The 21,802-nt window shown below is 47.8% G+C and overlaps 2 protein-coding genes across 7 annotated transcripts in view; one reads left to right on the top strand and one right to left on the bottom strand.

The window, feature by feature from the left end:
* On the top strand, window positions 1–9,679 carry SPC24 (SPC24 component of NDC80 kinetochore complex). Of its 2 annotated transcripts, none has more exons than XM_020798694.3 (6): window positions 1–157; window positions 2,229–2,419; window positions 6,695–6,839; window positions 8,080–8,172; window positions 9,246–9,322; window positions 9,424–9,679. In XM_020798694.3, exons 1-6 carry the CDS (start codon window positions 51–53, stop codon window positions 9,528–9,530), a joined length of 720 nt encoding a protein of 239 aa, XP_020654353.3. In that variant the 5' UTR covers window positions 1–50; the 3' UTR covers window positions 9,531–9,679. The 2 variants fall into 2 exon arrangements, with proteins under 2 accessions (XP_020654353.3, XP_078242726.1); XM_078386600.1 differs by lacking the exon at window positions 1–157 and adding an exon at window positions 227–393 and having other exon boundaries at window positions 6,695–6,886; window positions 8,073–8,172.
* Window positions 9,680–21,802, bottom strand: part of KEAP1 (kelch like ECH associated protein 1) — a 21,867-nt gene continuing 9,744 nt past the window's right edge. For all 5 annotated transcript variants that reach the window (XM_072991538.2, XM_072991537.2, XM_020798692.3 and 2 more), the window contains 4 exons: window positions 19,572–20,257; window positions 15,271–15,476; window positions 14,169–14,345; window positions 9,680–10,663 (listed from right to left, as the gene is read on the bottom strand). In XM_072991538.2, coding sequence (XP_072847639.1) covers window positions 10,497–10,663; window positions 14,169–14,345; window positions 15,271–15,476; window positions 19,572–20,257 — 1,236 coding nt within the window. In that variant the 3' untranslated portion in view covers window positions 9,680–10,496. The remainder of the gene's footprint in view (window positions 10,664–14,168; window positions 14,346–15,270; window positions 15,477–19,571; window positions 20,258–21,802) is intronic.

A 21,802-nucleotide genomic window follows, 5' to 3' on the forward strand; every position in this document is an offset into this window, starting at 1 on the left:
TGGCTCGGGTGACGTACGTCATTATCTCAGGCGGCGGCCAGAGGCTGCAAATGGACCAATCAGCTCTTTGCGAGGCCTGGTGGCGCCCAATAAGGGCGCAATCGCCGCTTAGCTCCAGTGGCGCCGATTTGGAATCCCCTGTTAGAGGCGGCGGTGGGTAAGTGGCTGCGGGAGGCTTATCCTGGAGGGAGTGGGGGCGAGCAAGCCCTGAAGGGACATGGCGAGGGTTCGGGTGGGATGAGACTCCCTAACAGCCCGCTTGGGAAGGAAGGCGCAGAAGAGAGCGCCTGCAATGAGGACTGGGCTGGGGCACCTCCCTTATGAGGAAAGGCTACAGCGTTTGGGGCTCTTGAGTTTGGAGAAAAGGCGCCTGGGGGGGGACATGATTGAGAGGTATAAAATTATGCAGGGGGTGGATAAAGTGGAACGAGGGAGGCTCTTTTCTCTCCCAAGCAATACCAGAACCAGGGGACATCCACTCCAATTAAGTGTTGGGAGAGTGAGAACATATCAAAGAAAAGATTTCTTTACCCGGCAGGTTGTTAGTCTGTGGAACCCCTTGCCACAGGATGTGGTGATGGCATCTGGCCTAGATGCCTTCAAAAGGGGATTAGACAGATTTCTGGAGGAAAAGTCCATCACAGGTTACAAGCTGTGGTGGTGATGTATAATCTTCAGGCTTAAAAGGAAGGTACCTCAAAATGCCAGAGGCAGGGGGAGTGGTATCGGGAGACAGGGATCTAGTTGTCTCATGTGCTCCCCGAGGCCTCTGGTGTCCCTGTGAGATACAGGAAGCTGGATTAGAGGGGCCCTTGGCCTGATTCAGCAGGGCTCTTATGTTATTTCCTGAGACTACAGTTCCCAGAACCCCAGTGATCATGGCCATTGGCTTTTTTTTTTAAGTGTCTTTTCCCAGTTCTGCTTTATATTATCTGCAGAGTGCAACGGGCTGCCGTGTGATATATTTTAGACATGTATCTTGATCCATGCATGCATAAGATATCTAACAAAAAGGAGGGTAATCAGAACAATGAAATTCAAAGGACGCAGGGAAAAATAGGTGCAAAGAGGCACAAGCTGAGGGTGTGCATGTGTCCCAAAAAGAGCACATTTCAAATTTATGCCTTTGCTCTTTGTGTGTGTTTGTTTGTTTGTTTTAAAGTCATGAATAAAAACTTGCTTTGGATAACAGCAATTTGAAAAACGTATACAGACATGTTGTTGTTATAATATGCAACATTGGACTCCCGTCCTCCCATCTGTGCCTGTAAATTCCCGTGTAAGAAACTACTTGGGAGAAATGATGCAAGCAAGGTGGGCTGAAGGAGGGGGCATTAATCCGGGTTGGAGCAGGGAGTACTGTGCCAACTCCAACTTGACTGGCACGGTCAAGGACATAGAATGGTAGCTGGAGGAAGCAGGAGGGGGAAGGCTGCACCTAAACTTAACAAATCATTTTAAACAATAAAATTGATGTGGAACTAGCCAAACTTTGGCCTGTAGGCTGCTAGCGGCAGGGGACTGACCATTTGCAAAACTGACAGATGTGCCTGTATGACTGCATTATGGACTTTTCTATCTCTTTCTTTTCTAATTACAGTTAAGTTCTTTAATCAGTTGTTAGTTTGTAATGATAAGTGTATTCACTGTTTTGAAACAAAGCCTGTAGAAGAGTCTTCACAGCTAGTGAACAATTGCAATTTGAGGAGGGCCCGCGGTAATAGTAGAATGTTTGTGTTTAGTGATGGAATTTAGCAATTTCCCAGCTGTACAACCATCTTTGTCTATTCCACTTTCATGGGGCCTTAAACTAAGCTTGTTCTTTATTGAATGGAACAAGTTCTGAAACTAGAGTCCCCTAGTTTACAAACTAGATATCGCCCTGTAAAAAGAAAGGATCCTGCGCAGCTGATTCACTCATTATAAGGCAAGTTCCACCTGGCCACATGTTATTGGTGTCTCCAAATACTGTAAAGTCTAAAGGAAAGCCTATATATGAGACAGCAGGCCCACATGTTGTTTTGCTGTATAAAAATAAGGTTCTGGGTAGCAAAATAAAACAAGGTACTTGTGCTGCCCCCATTACTTACATATTCTGCTTCAGGTAAGATGTTAGCAGTACTGGGGTAAGGTGTAGGCAGGAGTTTACGCTCTCTCTCTGGCAACTACTTGGAAACCAAAAGTTCATCCCCCCCACACACTCAGATTTTTTTGTGTCTTTTCTACAGCTTGGCACATCAACCAGCAATGGCGGCCATCAGTGAACAGTTGCAAAATATGGAGAAGGTGAGCAAGGATTTGCTGAAACTAATGGCCGGAGGCAAGGCAACAGAGATGCTGAAGGACAACCTAGCTAAACAGGAGCAGATGATAGACAAGATGCTGGAGACTCAGAAAACCACAAAACAGCTGATCAGAGGTACTTTTACTGCCTTGCCTCTTACAGCTGTTGACAACTTGCATGGCATTGATCTTCTTTAGCACATTTGTTTCTCAGTTATGAAAGGAGAGTTATCACAAGATGTTGACTGGATTAATGCCCTTATGAGAGGAAATTCTGTATAAGTTACTAGCAGCTTAAAAAAATAGTGCATGTGCTCACAAACATGTGCATTCATGCTCACTAAAGATAACACCACTATCTTTTTCTCTCAGGTTGCATTAGTATATCCATAAGTAGATGTATGGCATATTTGTATGAATATCAGCACCAGAGATGCCTGGGAAAACCAGATCCCCTCCCTGAACAAGCAGGTCCATTTACTGCTCGCTGTGTGGTGTGCGTGGCCGGTGTAATTCTCATCGCATCAATCTGGGAAGCAGCCAGGCCATTGCTTCCCCGCCTCCCCATACAGCCGACCCCTCAACAGCTGAGTGGGGAGACTCGTCATCCCACCTCTTTGCTGGAGTGGTCAGCTGTCTGGGGAGGCGAGGAAGTGCTGGCCGGGCTGCTTCCTGGATTTGTGCACAGTGTGGGTAAGTGGTCCTGCTGGTTTGGGGGGAGGGGAGGATTTTCCCAGTCACCTCTGATGCTGGTATTCGTATCAAAAGGATAGTGTTGCTTGGGCCTTCAATATGACTGACGTGTTGCTTCTTTTTCTCCAGTTGGGGACATTCTTCATGAAAGAGCCTGTTAGCTGGTTGGGGATAATGGAGATAGGCGGATTCCAAATCAGCACCAGCGGGGGTGGGGACTGATGTGGGCTTTACCCGTCATCATAGGGCTAAGCTAAAAAACCTGAGCTACTCTGTCATTCTTTGCTTAGCAGGCACTTTGCTGTTGCTCTCTGCCTTTTGCACGTAGCCAGGTTTTGGACTGTGAATAAAGCTGTCATGTAGGCATAGTGCGGGCTGACAACAAGCAGGCCTCTTACACATCCAGCCAGAGTGTATGCATACGTGTGTCAAAAAGAATGAATGAAATAATGCTTGACTAGCAGTGCTGCAAAAAGTGTGTTGGCTTGGCTTGTTAGTCATTGTGCTGGTCACCAGCATCTTATCCCCTTCAGCCCTCTATGAATAAGAGAGGAAGTGGAAACTGCCTTGTGTTTCATTTTCAGTGCGGTTTTGCAGAAGCAGTGCCAGTCTGGCTTGCTGCAAAGGAAAAGTGAAGGGCTAAGGGCGTAAGAAGGGTGCTTGCTTCACTCTTCCAAATATAACAGTGTCTTTGGTTAAATTTCCCTGGTGACTTACAGATATAAAGAACACCACAAACTCAACATGCCATAGATATGAACAACAGCGTGTGTAATGGCACGAAGAAAGGGGAGAAATAAATAAAAGCACGTCGTAGGTATCAAAGAACAATCAGACTGTCCCTAGGTTCTTTTAGTAGAAGGAATGTTTTGGATCACTTTCCAAAGCAGAAGTGGACATCTCCAGGGAGATTATCATAGTTGCTGGCATCAAGTAAGATACTAGTGGTGCTTTAGATGGTGAGGGCACACAGAGGAGGCCTCTGAAGATATTAGCATCTGGATAGATCAATGTAGAAAGCTTTTTCCTTTTATTGGCCCTAAGGAATATGTGTGATAGTGGTGGTTTAAATGTGTGTCTGCAAGTGTGTGTATGAACATACATCTACACAAATAATTCAGACTAGTTTGGACATTGTCCACCAAGCAAAATATGGTCCCATTATGTCAATTCAGAAACATTTGGGCATAAAAAAATACACTTGGGTCTTTTTATGTATAAAGTTTTAAAATGCTGGGTTTTAACTGTACAGTGGTGCCTCGCATAGCGAGGTTAATTGGTTCCAAAAAAAACATCGCTATGGGAAAACATCGTTAAGTGAAACGTGTTTTCCCATAGAGATGCATTGAAAACCGGATAATCCGTTCCAATAGGAACGGATTATCCGGTTTTCTCCCCCACTATCGGGCGCAGCCCTTTGGGAGAAGCCTCGGGGGAGGGGGGAAGATAGCATCGGCTCCTGCCTTCTCCCCCACCACCTGGCTTCTCCCAAAGGGCTGCCCCGACTGTGCTTGCAGCAGCGGAGGAGGTGCCCGGTGGAGGAGAAGGCAGGAGCCGATCTGTCATTTCTCCTCCACCGGGCACCTCTTCCGCTGCTGCAAGCAACTTCGGGGCAGCCCTTTGGAAGGAGCCGGGCTGTGGAGAAGAAAGGGAGAAGCCGATCTGATCTCCCCTCCCAACCATCGGGAGCAGCGGGAGAAGCTGCCCGGTGTGGAGGGGGGGGGGAGATCGGATGGGCTTCTGCCTTTCTTCTCCACAGCCCGGCTTCTCCCAAAGGACTGCCCCGACTGTGCTTGCAGCAGCCGAAGAGGTGCCCGGTGGAGGAGAAATGACAGATCGGCTCCTGCCTTCTCCTCCACCAGGCACCTCTTCCGCTGCTGCAAGCAACTTCGGGGCAGCCCTTTGGAAGGAGCCGGGCTGTGGAGAAGGCAGAAGCCGATCTGATCTCCCCTCCCAACCATCGGGAGCAGCGGGAGAAGCTGCCCGGTGTGTGGGGGGGGAGATTGGATGGGCTTCTGCCTTTCTTCTCCACAGCCCGGCTTCTCCCAAAGGACTGCCCCGAAGGTGGGGGGGGGGGAGAGATCGGAAGTCCAGCCATGGCTGGGGTAACCGCAGCGGCTGGGATCCAAGCCGCGAGAGGAGGGTGGGAGGGTGGGGTGATCCGGATGCCTTTCAGGCATCCAAGCGCTTGGATCCCACCCGCCGCCGGTTACCCATGGCTTGGGTAACCGGCGGCGGGTGGGATCCAAGCGCTTGGATGCCTGAAAGGCATCCGGATCCCACCACCCTCCCCGCGCGGCTCGGATCCAAGCTGCGGGGGGAGGGTGGGAGGCATGGCCGGACTCTTTGGCAGCCACCGCGGCTCGGATCGGATCCGAGCCGCGGTGCCTGCCGAGGAGTCCGGCCATGCCTCCCACCCTTCTCAAGCCGCAGGTGGTGGGTGGGAGGCATAGCCGGACTCCTTGGCAGGCACCGCGGCTCGGATCGGATCCGAGCCGCGGTGCCTGCCGAGGAGTCAGGCCATGCCTCCCACCCTTCTCAAGCCGCAGGAGGTGGGTGGTGGGTGGGAGGCATAGCCGGACTCCTTGGCAGGCACCGCGGCTCGGATCGGATCCGAGCCGCGGTGGCTGCCGAGGAGTCCGGCCATGCCTCCCACCCTTCTCAAGCCACAGGAGGTGGGGGGTGGGAGGCATGGCCGGACTCTTCAGCAGCCGCCGCGGCTCGGATCCGAGCCGCGGTGGCTGCCAAAGAGTCCGGCCATGCCTCCCACCCTCCTCAGGCCGCGGGGGTCCGGCCATGGCTCCCACCCTCCTCAGGCCGTGGGGGGAGGGTGGTGGGATCCATCCGGATCCCCCCACCCTCTCCCCGCGGCTTGGATCTGACCCGCCGCAGGCTACCCCATGCATGGTCGGACTCCTGAGAGTCCGACCATGGCCGGGGAAGCCGGCCGCGGGGAAGGGGAATCCCAGCGGTGGCCTCGGAAGGACCCTTCGGAAGGGTCCTTCCGAGGCCACCACAGGCATTTTCCCCCAGCTGAGCTGCGGGAGCACTCCTTCGGAGGCTCCCGCCGCTCAGCTGGGGGAAAATGGTGCCTATGGGGAAAACATCGCAAAGCGATTTTTCCCCATAGGCAACATCGGTATACGATCGCAAAAGCGATGGCAAAAATGCCATCGCTATGCGAATTCATCGTTAAACGGGGCACTCGTTGTACGAGGCACCACTGTAGATGCTTAAAAGTTTAAATGTCGTTAAACTACTCATATCTCTAACCACTGACTGGAGATGGGATGTGTGGGGCTTTTTAGTTCTGCTTTTGCTGAGCTCCACAGAAAGCCTGCCTGCCCACCCACCTTGCTCCAGTCTCAATTTAGCTCCGTATAGCAGTGGCCTTCTCCCTGCAACCAGCTCATCTGCGCTTGACTGACTGGGCATGCTAGCTGGCGCTGGTGGGAGTTGTCTGGAGGGCCAGAGTTGTCCTAGTTGTCCTCTTCTGAGCTACACTGTTCATGGCTTTAAAGGCCACACCCAGCACTTCAAATGAAGCCCAGGTTTGCGAGGGGATTTGGGGAGCTTTCTTCATTCACCATGAGGAATGAGAAGGCGCCTGCATCACCCCTGCGGCACCCTAACATAAGTTCTGCCAGCAACCAAAAAACATCCAAAAAAACACATTTTAAATAGGGAATGAGGGAGTTCTGTTCTTTTCCCGTTTCAGAACTTATGACTACAGAGGAGAACGTGGCTCAGAAACTTTCTGACAGGGAAGAAGAGCTGAAGGCGAGCCTCCAGAAGCTACAGAAAATTGAAGCTGAATTGCATCAGGCAAGGGAAGATGAGGCCACACTGAAGACCAGAACGAAATATCCTTCCATGGCTGTATATGGGGCCAAATCCAGCATTCACTGGGGTGTGTTCATTCCCTACAAACGTGTCGGTCATTTAGTCAGTCTCGTAAGGGTGGTGGAATTCCAGCACAGGTCAGGCCAGTTTTTGTCACTATTGTATGGGAAGCTTCCCCCCCCCCCCCCCAAATCTCTGGTCAGCCAGACAAGTATGCTGCAGTTGGCCTCTAGCAGGCTGAGTGAATTAATTGGACAGGAAGCCTTTCCCTTGGCATGACTATACAACTGGGATTTAGAGGTTATCCTAGGGCTTTCTTTGGTAAATAAGGCAATCCAAAGTGTCTTTTGGTTGTATGCCTTTGCTAATGTAACGGAGCTTATTACTGATGCTTGTTTTCCAGAACTGGAAATTCCACCCAGCAAAGATAGGAACAAGTGTTTTCACAGTGGCCAGGACACTCTTTCCCTCTCCTTGCTGTGTGTTTAACTCATTGTGGAGCATATACTTTAAATACAGAAAGACCCATGTTCAGTGGCTGGGCTTTGTGTAGCTGGGCTGAGAAAAGATTTCCCACCTAAGATCCAGAGGAGGCACTGTCATTCAAAATAAGCTATTTTAGGCTTGATGGAGCAACTTCCATTTTTTAAAAAAGTTTTTTCACCCACCCACCCCCTTCTACATACACTATCATTGCTCCTGGACTAAACAAGAGTCAAGAGGACCTGCTGCTGAAGATTCTTGGTGCTTTCCGCTCATCTGGTTAGTTAAATGGTGGGCAACTGTGGCTTTCCAGATGTTCCTCGGCTGTTCCTGTCTGCCCCAGCAACACAGCAAGTAGTTGAGATTATAGTTATGGGAGTATCAACTCAACATCTGGAAGGCCACACACTTCCCACTCTAGATAAGTCTTTTGAGCAGCAACAGCTCAACCCACTTCCCGCTTGTCTAAACTGGCCGATGGAGAGTTTTCCCCAACTTAGTTGCCTACAGCACAAAGTAGAGGCCGTTCGCATCATTTAACTTAGTGGAAGATTCTTATCTGCGATACTGGAAGGAGAACAAGTAGGTCAGGCAGTTCAGGGTAGCCTGATGCCTGAACAGGCAAATGCAGAAGGTGGGAGTGAAGTGGCTACAGATCAATTTTGTTCTGGTATTGGACCACTAGCATCCACAACGGTCTGTCATATTAGTAAAACCAATCGTTTTTTGGTATAAGGGAGCAACTGGAAGCAAAATTCCTTCACTCACAGGGTATACTGAATTAAGGAAGGAGCTAGAGGCCCTCAAAGAAGAAATCAGGCAGCAAGAGAGGAATGAGGCTGAAGAAGCCGACTCGTCCACAACAGCAAAGTGAGTATAAAACCTCCCCCTGTTCCTTTGATTTTCAGGCTTACTCTGGAGAATACGGCGGGGTGGGGTGGGGTGAATAGCTTATGGCATGAAGTACGGTTTATCAACTTGAAGCTATCCAGCCAAGCCAGTGACAAAAGATTTTTGCCCATGTTTTATAGGGCTGAAGGTGGTTGTGGTTTAAAATCTTTTTAAAAAAGAGTAGGATACCTGTGTGTTTTATATATATATATATATATACACTCTCTCTCTCTCTCTCTCTCTCTCTCTCTCTCTCTCTCTCTCTCTCTCTCTCTGCTGAGAGATGGCACATCATACTTGGGAGGACATGGGATGTGGGGGATAAGCAGGAGGAAATTTAGTACATTTTATGAAAACCCTTTCTGTCAAATGTATTATATGGTAGAAAACAATTCCTCCATCTACGTCCTTGCTTTCTACACTCAAAAGGAAGTCAGGGAAAGGAGGGAAAGCAGAAGGGGATGGACTTTGACTAAAACATACAGCTTTCTGAGGTATGTGTTAGTGAGCCGTGTTCATGTAGGCTTTCAGTACATTGTTGGTCCATCAAAGTCCTCACAGCTCGAGGCCAGGTGCCCAAGAAAAAGTGACTATTTTGCTATTGCAAAGAGGGAGCTTTCTTTGCCATCCTTTTTTTCCTTTTACAATGGCACTCAGCACCATGGAGACTAACCTATGGATGGGGCAGCCCCTCTTTTCCCTCCACATCTCATCTAAGCTGTGAACATACTGGCTAGCTTGTGGCATACTATTCTCAGTCTGAGTTTCCCACAACTGCCATAGAGAAATATCAATTCATCTTACAAGGTTGCTATAACACTGTTGACAGCTTGCTCACTCCTATTGGGGTGAGACACACACACACACATGGATTGTGGGCCATGCCTCTGTTTTAAGGATTACAGAAACACATGAAACTTTTACATGCAAAAACCCTGACATCCTAGCCCCTGCATTTGAATCAAGCCCCTGGAAAGTTGTTACTAACCAGAATGGCCATTGCTAACAGTCTCAGTATAAGCTAGCATCATATGTTCAATTATCCCTTGCAGGTACCGTGTACATCTTTATTACCTGATCTGCCACATTGATTGGGACTACTCTTGTGAGCCAACAGTTATCAAAGGAAGTATCCTTTTATTATAAGCAAAAAGGCACGTTTTCTTGCTTGGGTTGAGGGATAGGGAAACATGAACTGATTTTTCCTTAACCTTTTTTTTTTGCCTTCAGCCCATTATGGACCTGACATTGCTCAAGCTATCAATCTTGACAGCAGCCAACACTCCCGTTGCTTTATCAGTGACTTCCTGTGGAGCCTGGTGAATACCTCCTGGTGAACAATTTGGCTCCTGGCAAAGGGAAGCATGTGTGCATTTGGACCATCCTTTCGGCAGCAAAATATTTAGGAAGCAGATTTTTCTTTCCTAGTTACTGTTTTTCTGTACTCTGGTATATCTAATTTGAATAAATACACAGGAGAAATTAATACTAACGAGAAAAGGTATTTTATTTGTGTGTGACGTGTAGTTCAAAAATCAGTTCTCTTCTGATTCCTCCCCCGCATGTCTGCTGGAAGGTTGCACCAATGTAAGAAAAAAAAACCCAATGCAGGTGAGCACTTTCCCGTGGGGCTAAGATAAAAAGCGGCTTAGGCTAGGGCTCACCTGAAGTGTTGTGTTTATGGTGATCCATGGTAACTTACCTGGAGATCCTTATTTAGAAGAGCAGCCATAACAAGCTCCCCTTCCCACAGCTGTCTCCGGTTCTGCACCTTGACAAATTTCCCAAGAATCTGCCAATGCGATCAGAGCACAGAAAGAGGACTTCAGAGCTAAGCTTGAAGTTCATTGTCAAAAATGTCTGTACAACAGATTTCAAAGGAGCAGGAATGGTTTATGTACAAGATCCCCATCCATGCAAAAGAGGCTCCCGGGTTCAAACTACTCCCTGCAGGCTCGTTAACTCCCAGGGAGCTTAAAAGAAGTGTGCAGTGAGCATCAAATCCTCGTCTTCTGCATCTCCTTGGTTGAAACATCAGTCCCAAGCCCAGAACCGGGCTGGGGCAACACGGAGAGGTGACAATGAATCCAGTCCAGCTATTATAAAAAAACACTGCAGGAGCTGTTTCCTCCCCCTTAAGATCACCTTACAGATAGTTTAAATTGGGTTATGACGTTTCACCCGTTCTTGGCACTTTTCCTTACTTCTGGCAGAACAGAACTTGGCATCTCATAACAGTGAATCCTCTCCGATTTGTCTCCTTTCTTCTGCGTTCAGGGCAACTCGGTTCCTGTTTGTTGCCCTTAACAATGGCACTTCTGCTCATCAGTCTGTTTGCAGCACGGCTCCATGGTGATCGCCACGCCCACCCCACTGCGGCCTGAAGTCATACGGGTCACCTCTGTCCAAGTGTCAGTGGTGGGATCGTAACATTCAACACTATCCAGGAAGGTCTGGCCACCGTAGCCGCCTGCAGGACAGAACGAGCAGTTTAGAAAAAGGAGGGGGCTGAGCCCATGCCATGCCAGGGCCAGCTCACCGACCCTCGGGAGTAATGCCTGTACAGAGACAAGGGTCTGGGATCTCATTTTTGCTGTGGGAATACAGGGATGCTAAAAGTTCACAAGTTGCCAGTTCCAGCCTTAAAAGGGCACGGTGACCCACAAATGGAGCCTCAGCAAAAAGGGGAAGAAGCATGGGAAGAACAGCCATGTGGAGCCTCATCTTCCTCAGCAGCTGAGGAATATACTGAGCAATACTGCACATGTACTGGTTTTCTGATACTGGAGACAATAGATAATCACCATGACTCAGAAATTATACATAGAGATCCTACTGACAGCCTTATCCCCTAAAAAGACTCATAGAAGTTATTTCCAGCTTGGCATGTGGGAAGCCTCTAGCTATGGCCTACAGGGATCCTTCTCTGGTTTAGTGATATCTCAACTCCAGTGGCTTGCACTTCTTGTCCAGAGTTAAGGTGTAAATATTTTTGGCACCACACAAGCCCACACTACATTTTATAGAGTATTGTAAGAAAAAGAAATAGGCCCCTACTCCAAAGGGTCTGCAGTCCAAAGTCAACCAAGGGTGATGTGCACAGGGAACGAGTGAATATGTATTAGTGTAATGTGACAGCCCTGAGCTGTTGCTCAACCAGATAAAACATTTCTGAAGCAGCTTTGGAAAGACCGGACCCACATTATGCAATGCAGGTATTTTTTTAACTCTCCAGGTGCCAGGCTGGGTAGGGATGAGGAAGATTTCAGTCCAAGACATCTGAGGGACAGGAAGGTGGGAAGAATGTTTGTCTCATAAGATGCAGACACCCTTCCCCAACATTCAGTTAGGTGTAACAGTAATGTACAGTGGTGCCTCGCACAACGAGTGCCTCACACAACGATGAATTCACACAACGATGCCTTTTTCTGTTAAATTTGCTGCCTCACACAGCGATGTTTCCTATGGGGGATTTTCACACAACGATCTCCCTTTTCGCTCCTGTAAAAGTGTCTTACAATGTTTGGACGCTGTTTTAAATGATTGCAATGGTTAGTCCACCTCCTGAAACCTACGCAAACTGATTTTGGTGTTGTTCTGACACTTTGTTAATTTATGATGATATTTTGTTTTTTTCCATTGGAAACCATTAGACAGACCATCCAATGGTTTCCAATGGAGAAAATTCAAAAAATCATCATAAATTAACGAAGTGTCAGAACAACACCAAAATCAGTTTGCATAGGTTTCAGGAGGTGGACTAACCATTGCAATCATTTAAAACAGCTTCCAAACATTGTAAGACACTTTTACAGGAGCAAAAAAGGACTTTGCAAAGGCATTGAAATGTATTGAGTCGGCTTCAATACATTCCAATATAGGAAACATTGTTTTACTCAGCAATGTTTCCTATGGGGATTTTCACTGAACGATGGCAATCCGTTCCAATTGGAATGGATTAACCGGTTTTCAATGCATTCCTATGAGAAATGGTGTTTCACAGAACGATGTTTCACACAACGTTGATTTTTTTGGAACCAATTAACATCGTTGTGTGAGGCACCACTGTACTAATAATCAACCTTTCTGCCACCTGGAAGGAGAGCAAGCTCTTCTTTCTGAACCTTCTGGCGTGCTAACTCCAATAATCCAGAGCTTGGGGGGGAAAATCTCTTTTTGACAATTCATAATTTTCCCAGTCAACAGGGAGACTGGGAAGCTGTCTGGACTATTCCAGGAACTACAGTCCAAAATGAAATTTCTGAAGTAAAAGGAATAAATGCATATACAGTGGTGCCTCGCTTAGCGATCGCTCCGTTGAGCGACGAAATCGCTTAGCGACGGGGTTAAAGCGATCGCAAAAGCGATCGCTTAGTGATGGTCCCTATGGGGAAAATTCGCTTTGTGATGATCACGGGGAAGCGATCATCGCAAAGCCCCCATTTTCGGCCAGCTGATTGGCGGTTTCAAAATGGCCACCGGGAAAAAAATGGCTGCCCGCTGTGTTGCCTCATTTTAGAGGCACCGAAAATGGCCGCCCCGTGGAGGATTTTCTCTTAAGGTTAGTTTTGAAGCCCATAGGAATGCATTAATGGTGTTTTAATGCGTTTCTATGGGCTTTTAAAATCTGTTTAGCGATGAAATCACTTAGCAACGTTTTTTCCTGCACGGATTAACATCGCTAAGTGAGGCACCACTGTAATTTTTTAAAGCCTAAAGCTTTTCTCTGATAATTGTATCAATATTTCTCAAGAATTAATTCCATACACAGTAGAACTAGGAGGCTGCACTCTGGATAATTCTTCACAAATTACAGCTCTTGTTTGCAACGAGGGTGAAGGTTCAGCACCTGAGACAACTCAGGCATTCATGCCTCTTCCTGTGGTCATAGGCATCGTGAACATATAGGGGACATGGACAATTCCAATCATTGCTCTGGGATGTGTATGGTAAGTGCTCCTATGTGACCCTTTGGCCCCGGCTTCACTCATTCAGAGTTTTATTGCATTTATGACCTGTTGGAATTATACAACCTGTTCAAGCACCATTGTTTCCCTTCTAGCCTGGGATCGAAATCTACACACTAAAAATGGAAACACAGTCTGGAACTGATGAATGGTGGTTCAAGTCAACAGAAAGATAAAGTGCAATTTTCCCCTTGCAGCTTAATAATTCCTTGTGATACATTCAGATGCACATTCATCTCTCCACATCACATGCACAAATCAAATCAGTGTTGGAACTGTACTTTAGTTAACCTGCTATTTTTGTTTTTATGTTCCTCAGGCATTTGATTTCATATTCCATAATATGGTTCGTGAACAAACAGTTTCCAAGACGTTTTTCCTAAAAAAAACCCACAAAAAATAAACAGCGGCTTTTCACTGCAAGCAAGCAGAATGAATATACTCTTATATATATATGGCGGGAGATGTGGGGTAAGATGGATGATGAAGTTGAGAAAGAACAGAGCACACTGGCTCTGCACAAATTCTGTATCTCTGTGAGCTAGCTCTTTCTACCTATGTAGAGCACTGGAGTAGGGAGAAAATATCGTGGACTAGGGCAGTAGTCCTCTGTTAACATGCCGGTGAAGAAGCCCAAGGAGTGCACTGAGACATACTTCCATGCAAATAGTACAAAGGAGCAAAGAGCTTAAGCCTCACCAGCTGAAGCCTCGTTAGTGAAAATACCAAAGCCCAAATACCTTGCTTAGGCCAGCCTAAAGGGGCACTAAAATGTGTAAAATTTCCAGAGACCATTGTCAGCCAGGATATTGCAAAGAGCGGGGGAGGATACCCCAACTTGATCATGGGTCATTCGCATTCTTTCTTATAAATGATACAATCTGCTCTGATCTTTAGCAAAAGGGACTGAAACCAGTTCTGCCCCAAGCAAACACAATGGCTGCTCCCCAGGCCTTGGCCATCTCTCACCTAACAGGGAGAGCTGCCGTTCAGTCTAGCAATACTTACCCAGCACATAGATCTTGCCCTGGTATACTGTAACCCCAAGTGCACTCCGGCGGTGTTTCATGGGCGTGACAAAGGACCAGGTGCCAGCTTCCACATCATAGCGCTCCACGCTGTTAAGCTGATCCGTGCCATCGTAGCCCCCCATGGCATAGATGCAGTTATTTAGAGCGCAGACGCCTGCATTAGAGATAGCCATGTTAAGACAGACCCACCGACTGACCCTGCCAGCTACCCCATCAGTACACCTTGTTTGGAGACCCCCACAAAGGTTACAAGCCTTAGCTTACGAATGTGGAATACGTGGCCCTCAAGATGCTGTTGGACCCCCACCTCTCATCATCCTTGACCACTGGCCACCCTGCTTAGGCTGAAGGGAGTTGGAAGGCCATACATTCCATATCCCTGTCTTAACTGCCTATAGAAGAGCCAGAGAGGTGTCATGATTAGGGGAAGGGGGGCCAATTACTTTCTCTCAGCCTGATCTACTTCACTTGGAAAGAAAGAGCCATCCATACTGAAGGAAAAGAGGGATACACATGTAATCGGCAAATAAATGAGTAAATGAATTGGTGCAACTTTTTCATAACATAACAGACTCTTGCCCTAGTCTCTTGTGCTACTTTTCAGGCATAGTGGTGATAGTAAGCAAGACCGACTGCTAAATGTACTGTTTATCGGGAGAAGGTGGCCAACTGGCCCACCAGCTAACAAATGGCAGAATGCCATGCCACTGGCAGGCCTTCTGTGGCCCTCATCAATGCCGCAGCTGAATTCCATTCTCCGACTTACCACCAACTTTACTTCAGTCCAAAAAAGCACTGGGATACTCTTTCCCCCTCACTGCTAATTATTATATAACTGTATTTTTTAAATAGTTAAGACATCCTTGCCAGGGCCAAGAGCCGACAAGAAAATTCAACACTTCCACTCATGCCTACAAAACATAGAGCCTAGCCTTGAGACAAGAGGGAGAGAAAGAAAAAGGCAAGGAGAGCCGGGTGCCCTTTGACGGCTGCAAAACCGACGGACACGGCAGCCACAGTGAAGGATCTTGGTCAAAGCCCCCCCCCGCCCCCCGCCCCGTTGGCCTCGCTACCCTCACCTGCTCCACTCCGGATGGTTTTCATCGGGGCAATCATCTCCCATTCATCCCGTTCAGGGTAGTAGCACTCCACCGAGTTGTGGCGGCAATTGCCATCGTAGCCTCCCACCGCGTACAAGAGGCGGTTCAGCACGGCCACCCCAACGCCAATCCGGGGCGTGAGCATGGGCGCCACTAGCTTCCATTCGTCCCGCTCTGGCTCGTACCTGGAGGGAAAGAAGCAGCCACCTAAGGGTTAATGGTTAGCAAAGACATGGGGGGGGGAGTGAGGCCACTTGCAGGGATGCAAACCACCACAAACAGGGAGAGAAAGTTGGTTCATCAACTCGAGAGGCCAGACTTGGGCAGCATGAAGAGAGAGATGGCTGTGAGAACAGGTGGGGTTTTTTTCGGGGGGGGGGGGAACCTACCACTCACTCAATGTCGGAGCCCCAGAGTTTAGAGCTATAGGGCTTCAATGAGAGCACAAGGAGCTCCAACGGCAGAAGAAGCAGACACGAAAAAGCCAGCACCTTCTCTGAGAAGAAACCCAGTCCTTTAACTAAGCAAGGCCAGTCGGCAGGCAGAGCCCTTTTGATGGACCCCCACGGCTCAAGGCAAGGTCACTAGGAGTCAGGATGGCACTACAACTTTTGGCTTTCATGGGGAGGGGAGTAGGACAGAAACAAACAAGAGAATATAGATGTTTGTAGCCTCCTGTTGTGAAGGAGCAACAACAAAAGAGTGCTTTACATCAGTGGTCCCCAACCTTGGGCCTCCAGCTGTTTTTGGACTACAACTCCCAGGAGCTTTCACCACCACCTCTGCTGGCCAGGATTTCTGGGAGTTGAAGTCCAAGAACATCTGGAGGCCCAAGGTTGGGGACCACTGCTTTACACAGAACGTGTTTGCTCTTCAGATTCAGAAAGCAGAACTGCCCCCCCAGCACTGCTGAGGGCCTCCCAGCCTCAAGGCTTCCAACCTTTGTCAACCTCACCCTGCATCCCTTTTTCTTTGAGCTGTAAGACAACACTGTCAGCTTGTTTCTTCAACTTAGAAATTGTACATTTTTAGACTGGAGAGAGAGAGAGAGAGAGAGAGAGAGAGAGAGAGAGGGAGGGAGGGAGGGAGAGGGGATGATCAGTATAGCCACTATTCTCTCAGTCTTGGCTTCTCACATTGCGTCCTTATAGCCTCTGATGGAAGGAAGCTGGGTAGTTTTGCCATAAGTTTAAGGAGAAGCCTGAGAATATGCCACAATGTGTTACAGTCAATGATTTACTTGTTATTAATTTCCCCTCACTTTTGTTTTACAGTAGCTAACTCATGTATTTTGCAATATGATTACTATGCTGTGAGAGATAACTTTACTCCTTTTGTGGTATAATTTTGAATTGTTAAGAGTTAAGACTGCTTGTGGTCTTGCTACTTAGATATGTTTTGTCCCATGCACTGAGTGGCCCCTAACATTCTGCTATGAAGAATTCCAAACTAAATAAAATCCTCATTATTTTAGTTACATTTTAATAACGAATAAAACTCTGTTTGAAAATGCAGTGGTGCCTTGCTTGACGTTAATCCGTTCCAGCCAAATTGCTATAGAACTAAATTGTCGTCAAGCAAAAGTAAAAAGCCCATTGAAACGCATTGAAAACCGCTCAATGTGTTCCAATGGGCGAAATACCTCAGCGTCCTGCGAAGATTCTCCATAGGGCGGCCATTTTCTGGTGCCTGTAATGCGAGGAATCCGTCCTAAAACACAGTGGGGAGCCATTTTGCACAGCGAGCGGCCATTTTGAAGACCCGATGATTAGCTGTAAAGATTGTCATTAAGCGAAAAATCGGTTCCTGAAGCAGGGGACCGACAGTCGGGAAGCAAAAAAAGCCCTTTGAAACGTCATTTTGCGATCACAATAGTGATCGCATAAACATCGTCGTGAAGCGATTTTGTCGTTAAATGCAGTAATCGTTAAGCGGGGCACAACTGCAGTGCAACTATAATGCCAGTTTAATTTGGTGGGGAGCATGGAAAGCCAACTACTTACCTTTTAAGGTAGCTTTCTAAACTCTGGGGAGACAGAAGCCTCTCCTTCCCTATTCTACCAATAACTCCTGAACCAATCTACTCCTCATTTCTTTTCTATATTTGGGACTATGATTCTTGTTGCTTTTTCTTAACTATGTGTAGTGTCCTGTTGTCTCTACAAGGAGGCTATCTTCCCACAACAAGCTTCTGATTGCCTCTGCCACTGGCACACACGGCAACAGCACAGAAAGCATCCGTCTGGGAACATCCATGGGTTTCCGCCGTGCTTTCAGGATCCCAGCGGGAGTGGGCTGAGCTGGCAGACACACCGTTTTTAAAAGGGGAATCACAGCTGGGCTTGAGTCACACACGTTCTCTGACTTGACTCTCACGGATTTCAAGAAAGGAGGAGAAAGTACCTTAAGGTGGCAGCTTCTAAGGAAGCCAGGATTGTGCCCAGTCTCCTGAAGTGCTTTGAAAAGTTTATGAGGGACAAATAAACAGGGCAATTTGAAGTTGCTCAGTTTCAACTGATAAAACGCTCCATCTGGTCACCTTCCAACTGATAACACACGAGAATCCCGTCTGCTGTTTCAACACATTTGATATCATCAGCTCTCTGTTACTCTTCTGTTCTGTTTGATAAAAGTATTGTGGACAGTCCAAAGGCTCTCCTCTAAAAACCTTAGCAAATTAAAATGTGCCAGCTGAGGGAGTTATGTAATTTCAGACAGTAAACTTCCCCGAGTTCATTCCTGAACCAGGCAGAGCAATCGAATCATCTATGCAGGTATCCCACACTTATTTTATCCCCCAGAACAAAGAGAAAAGTAAGTGAGCAGGCCCAATGGGTGACTCGTTTCCCAGAAGACCACATCGTAACTCTAGTATCTTTATGAAGCCAAACTCCCTGGGAATCTTCATGTAGTTATTCAATACTTGTGTAGACCAGAGCAAGGGTAGAATAGAATATCAAGAGGTCAGAAAGCCCATGTGACTAGAAAGTTTGTGTGGTGCAATGGTTAAACATTAGCCTCTCCCTTAGGAAATCCAAGTTCTAGACCACTGGTTCTTAACCTTTGTTACTCAGATGCTTTTGAACTGCAACTCCCAGAAACCCCAGTCAGGACAGCTGGTGGTGAAGGCTTCTGGGAGTTGCAGTCCAAAACTCCTGAGTAACCTAAGGTTAAGAACCAGTGTTCTAGATCACACTGAACAGTCAAACTCAGTGAGTGACTCTGGGCCAATTACCTTCTCCTGGCTTGACCTACCTTGTAGGGCTGTTGTGAGAATAAGGTGGGGAGAAGAGAAACATGTGTACCATCCTGTGCTAACGAAATAAATACAGTGGTGCCCCGCACAGTGAGGTTAATCCGTTCCGGATTAACCTTCGCTGTGGAAAACATCGCACTACGGAACACAAAAAGGCATTGGAACGCATTAAACAGCGTTTAATGCGTTCCAATGCCATAGAATACTCACCGTTGTGTGATGTTTCCCAGGGGCCAGCAGCCATTTTCGCGCCCTCCCCTCACACAACGAGGGGGCCAAAATGGCTGCCATCAGCTGTTCCGCGGCTTCAAAATGGCCGCCGGAACAGCCGAAAGGGGCCGGGGCGCAGCATTTTCGCGCCCTTGGTAAGCAAGGGGAGCGCGCGAAAACGCTGCCAGAAGCCCCAAAATCGTTGCGCGCAGCCATTTCAGGGCTTCCGCAGCATTTTCGCACGCTCCCCTTGCTTACCAAGGGTGCGAAAACGCTGCGCCCGGCCCCTTTCGGCTGTTCCGGTGGCCATTTTGAAGCCGCGGAACAGCTGATTGCCGGGTCACAAAGCGAAGGTCAGTAAGCGAGCAGGTTACCGACCTTCGTTCTGCGATTTCCCAACTATATGGGCACCGTTTTGCAATCGCATTTGCGATCGCAAAAACGGCCTCGTAGAGCGAATTCATCGCTCTACGAGGCGCCCGTTGTGCGAGGCACCACTGTATGTTTTCACAGGAGCAGCTGTCTATAGTCAGTTGTAGCAAACCTACAAAGAGCATTATGGAACTTCAAAGATCCATAAGATTTATTTGCCACTGTTTCTGATGCAGGTGAAGAATTGGGTTGCAATGTATAAAAGCTTAGGCCAAACAGAGTTCACTCGTCTTTAAAGAGCCAGTAGTCTCTGTTATTTATGCTGCAAGTGGGACATAAGTAATAACTGTGGAAGTGAGCAAACAAACGGAGAAACACACAACTCTCCTTTCCACCTTTGGAACAAGGTGCACTTACCACACACCCCTCCCCCCCTTCTCACCTCTCCACGCTGTTATGATGGGAGCTCCCAAAAGAGCCGCCCACGGCGTAGATCATGCCGTCAATCACACCAACACCAATCCGGTTCCGGGGCACACTCATCGAAGTACAAGGAGTCCAGCGGTTGGTCATGGGGTTATAGCAGTCAATAGCATCTGAGTCCATGTTGCCGTCAGGGGAATTGTTCCTCCCGCCCACGGCGTAGAAAAGCCCGCCCACCACGCAGCCGGCCAGGCCACTGCGGGGCACTTGCAGATCAGCGAGCCGGATCCAGGAACCATCACAGGGATTGTAGGCCTCCAGGTAACTGAGCGAGTGCCGGAAGTAGCCCCCGGCCGTGTAGATGAGCTGGCCCACTTTGGGGGTCCGGCAGGGCACATCCTTGGTGGGCTTGTGCAAAGTGAGGTCCTGGAAGATCTTGACCAAGTAGTCCTTGCAGCGGGAGTCCGACTTCAGGATCTCACACTTTTGCAGCTGCATCTGAAGGAAGTGCGGGGTGAGCGAGTGGCAGCGCACCGCCTTCAGCAGGGCCTGGATGTAGAGCCGCCGGTTCTCACAATCGTATTTCACCCAGTTGATGCAGGCGTGGAAAACCTCCGACTCGCAGCGCACGTTCAGCTCATCCCGGCTGATCAGGGTCACCAGCTGGCAGTGGGAGAGGTTGAAGAACTCGTCCTGTTTGGACACCTGCAAAGGGAGCAAGCGGAGCAGGGGGTGCCGTGAGCATGACCGTCTCACCTCCCAAGGCTTGGGGGTAAGGAGAGAAGACTCCTAAGGCCAGAACCATTCAAACAGTGCCGGGGGCCCCGAGGCACTCTCTCTCGCACGTCACTCGATGGCTGCTGCTCTATGCAGGAGGAAGTGACGTGGATGGTGATGCTCGTACAGTTCAGTGGCGTCAAGAAAACAAGGTTTAGGGCTGCATTTTTCGACCTTTCCTATCTTCACGCCACACCAGTCAGCCTTGTCAACAAACCAGGCTTACACCATGACCGAAACAAAAAAAGGACGTACTTTTTGTGAGAAGGATCTTTGAATGTTTTACAGCCATTCTCTTATTATATTCATCCCAGCCAGTTTTAAGGACATTTAAAAGTGCAGTGAATTTGTTGGAAGTAGAGCTAAACAAAAAGAATAATTTCTCCGCGCTCAGCAGAACATAGCTGTTGGAAGGTACCAGAGTGACCTGCACTACAAGGCTCTCTTTTTTTTTTTTTTTACAGTTTTTACTTTTAGGAGGGCCCTGGTTTATGAGTAAAAATCAAGAAAACCTATTTTCAAGCAGGTTAAGATGTTTTGGTAGGCCTAGCATCTGCTGGAGTCAATACGTTAACTCTTAGAATTTCAGTGCTTCTTATCAAAAACATGACCATTTTTAAAGGAGATATATAATAAAATATTCAGTTAAGAATAATGGCTGAGGGAGCAGCACTGAGCTAATGGGATCAGGCTTATAAGCAATGGTGTCATAACTGCATTTATGAAATGCTCACTCATATACAGTCAGGTAAAAACAAAAAGTACACCCTCTTAGAATTCTATGGTTTGACATATCAGGACATAACAAAAACTATCCAGTCCTCAGCAGGCCTGAAAATTAAGTCAATACAAGCTCAGATGAACAACAACACATGACATATTACACCACGTCAAAAATGTATTTAACAGAAATAAAGCCAAAATGGAGAAGCCACATGTGAAAAACTAAGTATGCCTTATGATTCAACAGCTTGTAAAACCATCTTTAGCAGCAATAACCTGAAGAAATAAGTTTTCTGTCATACATTTTTTTTTTGAGAGGCTGGCTGGCTGCCTCTGCACATGCGCCCTCATCTGAGAGGCAGGCGCATGCACAAAGGGAGGTTGCCGGAAGCCAGCCAGGCTGCCTCTCAAAAAATTATTATTTTTTTTTTTTAAGGCAGTCTTTTTTTAAAAAAAATCCTGGCTGCTTCAGCTAAGAGGTGGGATCAGCTGAGGCAGGCATTTTTTTTAAAAAAGAGGCTGGCACATGGACAGAAGCAGCTGCCATGCAGAAGCCAGCAGGGCTGTTTCTCAAGTTGGCGGCAGCAGCCCTGGTGGCAGAGGCAGCCAAAGGTAGGGAGGCGACGGGGACAGTGGGAAAGGCTGTGGAGGCAGGAGAAATGAACCCGGAAGTTCAGTAAATCACTTTAAAAAAATTGTGTTGGGGAATTTTGGGTTTTCAGGTTTGGACAAACCCAAAGCAACAGAAAG

The sequence above is a fragment of the Pogona vitticeps genome, chromosome 2 (assembly GCF_051106095.1).
Source record: "Pogona vitticeps strain Pit_001003342236 chromosome 2, PviZW2.1, whole genome shotgun sequence".
In the NCBI taxonomy this organism is placed as follows: Eukaryota; Metazoa; Chordata; class Lepidosauria; order Squamata; family Agamidae; genus Pogona; species Pogona vitticeps.